The 10,104-nt window shown below is 39.8% G+C and overlaps 2 protein-coding genes across 2 annotated transcripts; both read right to left on the bottom strand.

Moving 5' to 3' along the window:
• Nucleotides 1-2,086: 2,086 nt before the first annotated feature.
• On the bottom strand, nucleotides 2,087-3,016 carry LOC149205962 (GDSL esterase/lipase At4g26790-like). The gene has a single exon (XM_089397549.1). The coding sequence runs from the start codon at nucleotides 3,014-3,016 to the stop codon at nucleotides 2,087-2,089; it is 930 nt and encodes a 309-aa protein (XP_089253675.1).
• A 4,890-nt stretch (nucleotides 3,017-7,906) lies between these two features.
• On the bottom strand, nucleotides 7,907-8,815 carry LOC149205961 (uncharacterized). The gene is made up of 2 exons (XM_089393601.1): nucleotides 8,678-8,815; nucleotides 7,907-8,554 (listed from the first exon to the last, which is right to left on the bottom strand). The coding sequence occupies exons 1-2, from the start codon at nucleotides 8,803-8,805 to the stop codon at nucleotides 8,059-8,061; spliced, it is 624 nt and encodes a 207-aa protein (XP_089249727.1). The 5' UTR covers nucleotides 8,806-8,815; the 3' UTR covers nucleotides 7,907-8,058.
• Between the last annotated feature and the right edge of the window lie 1,289 nt (nucleotides 8,816-10,104).

Here is a 10,104-nt window from a genome sequence, read left to right as displayed (position 1 = left end):
TCTTCCCTCCCATATATATTTAGAGTTAATATATATCATGATATATTAATATATATTATAATATAACAAATTTAACATTAGATTTAATAATAATAATAATATTAATCTTTTAATATTAATATTAGGGTTAAGAATGTTTTTTTTGCATGCTATTAATAATAATTCGGCCCATGGTATTAATAATTATTTGTCCCATGGTGTTTGGCCCATAGGCTTCACCTAAATAAAACCTCTTTTTTTTAGTTTTCTTAAACCTCTTTATATTTTAAATTTATATTGTGTTTATACATAATAATTATTAGATTGATTTTTAAATAGGGACATTACATAAAAAATGTTAAATATTAAACATTACGTTTACATTTATGTTTACATGTTTACGTGTTTACGTTTTTACGTAAGATCTACCCCCATACTGGGATGTAGAGCACCTTTCGGCGCAATAAGATGCTTTTAGAGGCTTGGGGATCTATCCATCATATCTATAAAAGAGGAGGAGGTCATTTGGACACATCTTGGATTTGTATTTTCTTTGTTGGACACCTAATCCTAAAGGGTTAGCGTGGAAGTTGAATGGACAAAGCAGTCCAAGAGACCTTGGGATCTGAATCCCAAGAGTCACCTATTGTACTATAAATGTGTATCTTATCTTAATAAAAATATGCACTCACTGATTTATCTTTCACATTGTCTTTCTGTCCATGTGAGTTTAACATGGTATCAGAGCCATGATGTGTGGCCTGCGTAGTTTTGTGCCACTGGTCTGAGCACTGGCCTTTGTCATTCTGACTTGAGCCCAGGTCCCAGAAATAGCGATTCCCTGACTGCAATACGTTTCTGATTGAATGTCCTGCGCTCTCTGACTGCCAGAGACTGCGCATTATAAACGTTTGCCCCTCTCTGCGCATACCTGAATGTATCGGTTATGGAATACGCTGTTGAATCTGACATTGTGCAGTGAGCATGGAATACGCTGTTGAATCTGACATTGTGCAGTGACTGTTGAATGTGAAACTCTTGAATGTGACCTTCGGTTTCTTGCACTGTTATGACAAATAGTTTTTTTCTCTCGCCATTCTGAATGAGGGTTCCTTCATGGAGAATTGGGTTCACGCCTCTTACTCCTTTTTTGTTTTCTGATTGCATAACTGTTTGAAGACCCCTTTTGCACCATTGATAAGCTCATCTGCAAGGCACTCAGCTGTCGTTTTTATATTTTTGAATGCACTGTCTTGCGCACCAGTGGTGAGCAGATTGCTTGATTTACACGTCTCAAAGGAGATATATAAACTGCTTGACGTCGAACAACACCAGAGCTTTGATAGAGAAGCCACTGCCATTCTTGCAGAAGAGACCGCAAGGAGAACGCAAGCGAAAATATATATGCTGCTCCAGCACCGGTCCTCTGCTCCTCTTCACAGTTTTTTAATTGCGGATTCTTTTGAGGGGAATGTAAACAAGCAGAGAATGTAAATGTGTTCCATCCCAGAGCTGCATTTTTATATTGATCTTCCCATTTCCTGCAACTACAAGGGCTTCTACATTGCATGATATTAAAGCTGTAGCCATGCTTTGCCGCAATTTTCCAGTTGTATTTTCGCGAGGTTTTATGATTCAATCTGAATATCTGATGTAACCCAATTTCTTAATTGATTCACATTGAACGCAAAACCAAATGGTTGCCGTACCCAATATATACTCCCCATAATTTACAATTGTTTCGTCATCGTCTTGCTCATACTTTCAATCTCTACCACTGAAATTGCAGAAGTTAAAAACGGTAAGCAAATCAAAAAATTGTGTGGACTCTGCATAGCAATCTTGCATGGCTCCTCCAACGTGATTTGCCCATTTGGCAGATGAGATATCCTTCTTTCTTTGTCGAATAAAATTTGAGGTTATTGGGATTGTTCTGCTGCAAGTTGGGTTTTTGCATTGAAGAATTTGGGCTATTAATATCATGTTCAAGCAGGGATCCCAAGGGAAATAACGCAGAGAAAGACTTGCCAGCAAAAAAAATCCAAGCGCTTGTGGGTTTGAAGTAATTGATGAAGCAAAGTCGATGTTGCAAACATCGATTCTTTCACTACAAGAGATAGTGTCCCAGTCCGCAGCAGCTCTCATTCACATATTTGAATCCATATGCAGATGGATTGTTGATTATTTCACTGAAGATGGCGTAGTTGTCGCTCAGAACAAATCGTGCGTCAGAAAACCGATTCTGCAATTTATTTCTAACCATATTTTCGAAGCCTATGTTGAAATCTGAGATGATGCCATTGGCGTAACCGACGCAGCTTCCATTATCAAGATTTTCTAAACTAATCATTAAAGGTGTGCAGCCTAAAGGTCGTAGATTCGATATTAGAAATTTTCTCGCTCCCAACTCATACAATTTCTTGAACTGATCTGCAAACCTTCTGAGGAGTTGCTGTTGATATTCGGCAACGCTATAGAGCTGAGAAACTTTGGAGTCACGGAGAAAGTAGTTAGAAATGTAATCCAAGCTTCCAATGTTGATGTAAAAGAGAGCTTCAAATATAAATTTATGAGAACTTTCTGCTAGAAGCACGACTGGTGACAACTGAAACCGGAGGAGTACCTCTTCAGCTGCATCCAAAGGTACAAAGCGCCACAATATATCGCAGGAAGTTCGTGCAGCGAAGTACCCAAAAGAAGCAAGACCAAGATGAACACCAGCCCAATGTCGTTCTCTCAATACTAGATGGTATAGTTGCCAAATTGCCTTACTTACAGCATTTCCTTCATCTTCAGGTATTTCCACCGCACTTAAACTTGCAAGAAATGAAGCAAGTGCTGGTTTAAATTCTCTTGGCGCCTCATCCAAGGTTGAATCACCAGTGGTAAGGAGGCCATCTAGAGTGGTTAGAACCTCCCAAATATCAGTAGATGTAAGCCTATGAATCACATATGAAATCACTTCCAATGCATGGCTTAGGAGATTGCTGTAATAATGTCTTTGTGAACTCTCTGCAGCTGATCTGTATGCTTTCATAATAGCAACAGTGAGCTTTGGCACTTTATGAATGCATTCATCTTCAATTTGAAGGAGATCTTCACTTTGACACTGAGATAAAATCAGTGACAACAAATATATAGGATCTTTTGGTAGAACTGCAGACACATTTGGAGGAGCTTCTTTTAGCAGACTCAAAGCTTCACACTGGTCTTCCTATTTGAAGGGGTTTTTTTGAAATTCAAGTCTGACGGCTGAAATACATAGATATTCAAGTTATAAGACAAGTGTTATGACTTCTGCAAATGTTTGGGTTGTCATATATTGATTTAGATTTTTGAAGAGATCTCATTGTGTAACCAGGTTCTCTACTTCTCAACTACTTCTTTATTACAATTTGTCGGCTAAGATATTTTTTCTGTGTAATTTTGCACAGAATATGTTCATGGTATGAAATTGCATTGTATATGGAAGTATATTGAGAAGCTACATACTTGAAGATTTTTTGAAGACAAAGTGGTACACCAATCAATTTTTTGCAGTGATATTATTGTCAAATGGATAAAATGGCTGTTGTATTAGAATTGCTGAACACTCTAATACATTCTACCACGGACAATACAATTATGATTGATAAAGCCATTGTCGCAAACATTCAAATCTGTTTGAAAAATGTACAAGAAAATATTGAGTTTTTGCAGCTGGAAACAAAGCTACAGCAGGAAGAATTACACCAGTGGAGTCATCATTCTGAACCTGTTTCTGTTCAGAACAATGAAGCAGACTCCCATAAACAGCAAGTCAATAATGTTACAGTTCATTCAGATAAAGCAGCAAAGTTACATGCAGATGCAGAGGTTCATTCTGCACTTCCCAAGCCCATCATCAGACCTTGGGAACAGCTTGTCCACAACAAGCACAGAACCGGTCTTGGATATGACAAGGACTTGTCCTTTCATATTCCAGACTATGCCAAGCCCATTCAGTTTCAGAGTGTTGGTTTCATTAATGACGGTTCACCTGCTCCTAATGACAGTTCAGCTTCAACTGTTCCAGACTCTGCCCCTCTTCCACAGCAACAACAACAACAGATCGTGAAATGCCAACACTGTGATCGAGTTGGCCATTTGAAAGATCACTGTTTTGATCTTCATCCATGTAAGCACTGTCATAAAACCAGCCATTCTTCACACAGATGCTTCAAAAACAAACGTCCTGCAAGAACAAAGATTCATCTTGGATGGATCGCTTCTTGGCAATGGGCATCAACAGCCAAGAAGATATTCCAAACACATGTCAGAACTTGTTCCAGAATATTAAACAGTCTTGCAGTTGAGTTTTCTCCATCTTCTCACCTTGTATCTGACAGGGGGGAAAATGATGGTCATCTACAAGCTTCAAAGTCACATCAAGCGAGCCTGAGCCACAACCTGCCACACCAGTTTCAGAGTTGCAGCCAGAGACATAGATGCCCGTGATCACAGATTGAGAACACTTCCTCTAGCAGAAGACACCAGCTTCTTGCCAGTTTTGGAAGAGTTCCAGGAATTGCATTAAGCATTCCAGAGTTGTTGGTTATCCTTAAACCATCACAGGTTGAGACTTCCCTTTTCAGGTTGAAGTTTTACCTTTTATGCAGGGTGAGACCTCCCTTTTATGGTTGAAGGTTTCCCTCTTTAAAACAATATGATCACTTCCTCTAGCAGAAAGCTTCAGTTTCTTGCCAGTTTTGGAAGAGTTCCGGGAACTGCACTAAGCGTTCCAGTGTTGGTGGTCATCCTTAAACCACCGCCCTTTTTTACCAACATTTCATAGAGCACATTCAGCCTAGTGCTGCCATGTATTTTTTGCACATTTTGTATTACAGCTCTCTTCTTGGACTCATACATAACCCTTCGGATTAAGGGGGGGAATGTTGGACACCTAATCCTAAAGGGTTAGCGTGGAAGTTGAATGGACAAAGCAGTCCAAGAGACCTTGGGATCTGAATCCCAAGAGTCACCTATTGTACTATAAATGTGTATCTTATCTTAATAAAAATATGCACTCACTGATTTATCTTTCACATTGTCTTTCTGTCCATGTGAGTTTAACATTCTTCATGTGGAGAGGTTTGAGAACTCGGTTCTCTACTTCAGCAGTAGCCCCAAGACGGAAACCCTCGGGTGATTTAGAGATATTGGGCGAGCACTCATCTTCCCTTGGTGAATTCATCCAAAAGTCACAAGTGAGCTTAGAAGTGGCAGTTTAGTTCAGTTTTGGTGCAGGGCCAGGGCAACACTAGAGCAGATTCTTGAGGCCAGTTCTATCTCAGCTATATCAGGTGTTTTGACATGTAAAACCTCATTTTATATATTATAAATAAAACTAACATTTCCTTCTGCTCATTATCGTTATTTGCATGTTCTATGTTGTTAAATTTTACATGGAAATCTTCTATTTATGAATAGAATTTTTATTTTAAGTATTTCTAAGTTAGAATTTTAAGAAAACCCAAAATTATTCCATTTGGGACATTACACCTTTCCACTAGAACTCAGTTTGAGGAAGCTCCATAGGAACTCTTAGCTATGGAGCCATGCATGCCCATGCACGCTTATAATATGCATGCATTTGATCCACATACTTATGCAGAAGTAGTTGGGCATCTTCAGTGGGAAGCAACTATGGATGAAGAATACAACTCTCTCATTGAGAGCAAGACTTGGGACTTGGTTCCACTACCTTCTAATCGTAAACTTATCAGGTGCAAGTGGGTTTTGTCAGGCCAGGGTAACTCCACATTGAACAAGAGAGAAAACTGAGTGATTTATTCATTAGGTAACTCATGTTTATATACAAGAATAAAAACGGATCAGTTCATCTTCTAGATGACTGTCCAGTTCACCCATCCGTTTCGGATTAGGTGTCAACATTCCCCCCCTTAATCTGAAGGGATGTTGGTGAGTCCAAGCATCGTTCTGAATCTTTCAAGCTTTTCTCTTCCAAGCGCTTTGGTGAAGATGTCTGCAATTTGCTCGTTTGTGGAACAATGACAGAGATGGATTGTTTTGGCCTCAACATGATGTCGGATCAGATGATATTTAGTATTGATGTGCTTAGTACGATCATGGAACTTTGGATTCTTGGCCAACTTTATTGCAGATGTGTTATCAATCATGAGTGGAGTAGATTGTATTTGTTTTACTTGCAAATCTTCAAGAATTTTCCTGAGCCACACAATTTCTTTCGTTGCTTCAGCTGCTGCCACGTATTCTGCTTCTGTTGTGGAATCTGCTGGTACTGATTGTTTGCGTGATCTCCAGGAGACAGCTTCTGATCCAAGACTCATAGCATATCCTGAAGTAGATACCCCAGTTTCTTTGTCTCCATCGAAGTCTGAATCAGAGTATCCAATCAAGTTGAAGTCGTCCACCTGTGTATACTTGATTCCAAGGTCTTGAGTTCCCTTCAAGTACCTTAGAACTCTTTTTGCAGCAGACCAATGTCCCTCACAAGGCTTTTGCATAAACCTGGAGAGGATTCCAACAGCAAATGAAATGTCTGGTCTGGTAGTAGTGAGGTAGATGAGACTTCCTACAAGCTGTCTATACTTTGTTGCATCCTCAAACTCCTTTCCTTCAATAGATGTGAGCTTCAAGTTTTGTTCCATTGGAGTAGAAAGGGGATTGCACTCTGTCATGCCAAATCTGTTTAACAAATCTCCAATGTATTTCTTTTGAGAAAGAAATATGGACTTTGGATGTTGGGTTACTTCAATGCCAAGATAGTAATGAACATAGCCCAAATCAGTCATTTCAAAAAATTTTCCTAATTCTTTCTTTATGGATGCAATATAGCTTTCATTGTTCCCTGTCATTAAAAGATCATCTACATATACCGCAAGATATACAACTGTTTTGCCAATTTTCTTAACAAATAAAGTTGCATCATCAAGATCAAAATGTTTGAAGTTGAGTTTCAGAAGATGCTCAGTTAGTTTTTCATACCAGGCTCGTGGTGATTGTTTGAGGCCGTACAAGGACTTCACAAGTTTGCATACTTTGTGTTCATGTCCTTTCACAGCAAATCCTTCAGGCTGGGACATAAAAACATTCTCTTTTAGGTCTCCATTCAAGAATGCAGTTTTTACATCCATTTGATGGACTTTCCAACCGTTCTGAGCAGCTAGTGCAAAGAGTGTCCGGATGGTGGCCCATTTTGCTGTGGGAGCAAAAGTTTCCTCATAATCGACCCCTTCCTTCTGTGCAAAACCTTTTGCCACAAGCCTAGCTTTGTGCTTGTCAAGTGAGCCATCAGCTTTGTACTTGTTCTTGTAGACCCACTTGCAGCCAATTGGTTTGGTTCCAAATGGAGGATCAACCAGCTTCCAAGTGCCATTCTTTATGAGGGCATCATACTCCTTCTGCATCGCTTCTTTCCATTCATCATGAGAAGCAGCTTCTTTGAAGGAAGCTGGTTCAAAATCTGTAGACAAGTTCAATTCACAATCATAAGTAACATCCATATCAACAGGTGAATTAGAGTTATCTACATCACCTCCATCTTGTCGGTTTGTATTTCTGGTTCCTGTTTTTCCAATTTCATCAGGATGAACACTTTCAAGTGTCTTTGTCAGCCACTTTGGGGGACCTTTCTGAGATGGTCCAGGCTGTTCTGTTGATTGAGTTGGGACTGAATCAAGATTAAGTCTCCCAATTCTATCAATTACATCACTTAAAACCAATGTTGCACAAAGCGCGATCGGGATTTAATCGGCGCCGGGAAAAAAGCGGAAAAAATCGACAAAAGCGGGAAAAAAGCGTTTGGCACAAAAATATTCATTTTTTTTTCATTTTTTTTAATATCTAAACCATCTACAACATAAAATAAGTACATTGACACATAAATATGATAAAAAAACTAATATATAAGATGTTTAATATCATTTCTAGCGCTAAAATCACACATAACATTGAATCATGTCCTGAATAGTAAGTCCTGAGTCCCAAGTCCAACTCAGCCTCAAAATATCAACAAAAAATATGATAATGTATCTCATCATGTCATAATGTCATATACAATAAAATGAAAGTCTAATCCTATTGATTTCCTCTGCCCCTCTTGCGAGAAAATGGCACAGCTTTCTCTTTCCCTCTAGATGTAGAAGCTGGTGCCTGTGCTGGTGGAAATGGCAGTGGAGTCTGACGTGCTCTAGAAGCTGAAGAACTAGTAGTAGCAGCTACAGGAGGCTTAGGTGGACGGAGACCACGTCCTCTACTGGTGGTAGTGGTAGCCCGGGTAGCCCGGGTAGGCGGTGTCACCTCCTCCTCCTGCTCCTCCAACTCCTCCTCCTCCTGCTCCTGCTCCTGCTCCTGCTCCTGCTCCCCCTCCTCCTCCCCCTCATCCTGCACTAACCAATCCTCAGTGGGATCCATGAGAGGCCTCTCGGTCTCAACCCTCCATTCAGCAGTGGTGTCAATCCCATCCAATGAGATGGCTTCCGTATCAGGTGTCTTACTCTTCTCTAGTTGTCTCACCCACAATCGAAGATTGTAGTAGACATAGACCATGTCATTAAGTCTATGGGACTCCAACCTGTACAAAGTTCATGAAATAATAATTAATAATTAATATTATAAAAAAAATATTGTTTAAAACTTTAATGAATTCAAAAATTTATTTGGAAATTTGCAATATTTTAAATGTTTAAGTGTTAACCTATTGCGCTTCTTGTTGTGTATTTTTTCAAATACACTCCAATTGCACTCACATCCCGAGGAGCTGCATGTTTGGCTGAGGATGCGTACGGCAAGATTTTGCAAAAGGGGTACTCTGCCACCATACATCTTCCACCATGCGTCTAAAACAAAATTACAAATAAAATTTTAAATAAACATAAGAAAAAAATGGAATTTGAAGAAACAATGAAATTTGAAAGTTGAAACAAAGTTACAAAGTACATACTACAAACTAAAAAATACCTGGCATTTTAATCGTCCTATCAATGACAGCCATCTCAAAGCCAAATGTGCCACCTGACAACTTATATTGCTCAATTTGTCTAGAGATCTCCATACGTTCTTCTGGAGATCTCACCATCTTCTGGACACAGGTTAATAATCCTTCCACGACCTCAACATCAAAATTAAACCCACATGCATAAGAAAATGCAGGGTTCAGGAAAAGCCCAGCAGCATGAATGGGACGATGGAGTGTGTTGTTCCATCGCTCATCAATGACTTCCCATAGAAGGAGTTGTCTCTGAAACCCATCATCTCCCTTATCATCATAGTAGGACCGAATGGCTTCTTTGGCCCTGTCCATGGCTTCATACAAATAGCCCATTGCGGGCTTCTCACCATCAACCAACCGAAGAACCTTTACCAAAGGTTCTGTAACAGCGCACACCTCCTGCACTCCCGCCCAGAAGTCTTCCTGGTATGAAACTAGTCTGCAGACGGCCTCTCCTTCTGGTTTGCGGCTCATTGACGAAGCACGCCACTCCTCTGAAAGAAACATTCTCTTCAAATCCCACATAGAATTCAAGAGGGATTGAAGAGATATGAAACTCGTCGCAAACCGTGTAATGGCGGGGCGCACCAACTCTTTGTTGTTGGTGCATTTTCTCATCAAGCTAAGCACAGATGTGTGATTGTAAATAAATTTTGTGATGCTTTTTGATGAGTCAACAACCTCTTTGACAAAGGGAATTTTCCCTATGTCCTCTAACATCAAATCAATACAATGGGCAGCACAAGGTGTCCAAAATAAAGCAGGATGCCTGTCCATAAGCATTCTACCAACAGCAACATAATTTGCAGCATTGTCCGTTATGACTTGGACAACATTTTCTGCACCCACCTCCAAAATAAACACATCCAGCAAATCACATAAAGTTCTTGCATCTTTGATTTGATGAGTTGCATCAACAGATTTGATAAACATAGTCCCCTTGGGACAACTAACCAAGAAGTTTATAAGGGTTCTCCCCTTTTGGTCAGTCCAACCATCTGACATAACAGTGCATCCTGTTTGTGCCCATGATGCCCTAAAATCCTCCAATCTTTGGGTGCAGTCACGCTTTTCATCTTGAAGAAGCCGGCCTCTGAAATCATGAAGAGAAGGGATTTTGTACCCCGGGCCAA

This window comes from Pinus tabuliformis, chromosome 1_2, assembly GCF_031772625.1.
Source record: "Pinus tabuliformis cultivar Carrire ecotype Pingquan chromosome 1_2, CPIR1, whole genome shotgun sequence".
Taxonomy (NCBI): domain Eukaryota; kingdom Viridiplantae; phylum Streptophyta; class Pinopsida; order Pinales; family Pinaceae; genus Pinus; species Pinus tabuliformis.
This window is presented reverse-complemented; position numbering and strand designations above follow the sequence as displayed.

Excerpts from the sequence above, each read along its gene's own strand:
- LOC149205962 (XM_089397549.1), bottom strand. The coding sequence starts at position 3,016 with ATGAAAGCATACAGATCAGCTGCAGAGAGTTCACAAAGACATTATTAC.
- LOC149205961 (XM_089393601.1), bottom strand. The coding sequence starts at position 8,805 with ATGTATGGTGGCAGAGTACCCCTTTTGCAAAATCTTGCCGTACGCATC. Across the intron at positions 8,555-8,677 it reads CACAACAAGAAGCGCAATAG|GTTGGAGTCCCATAGACTTA; the intron begins GTTAACACTTAA and ends AACTTTGTACAG.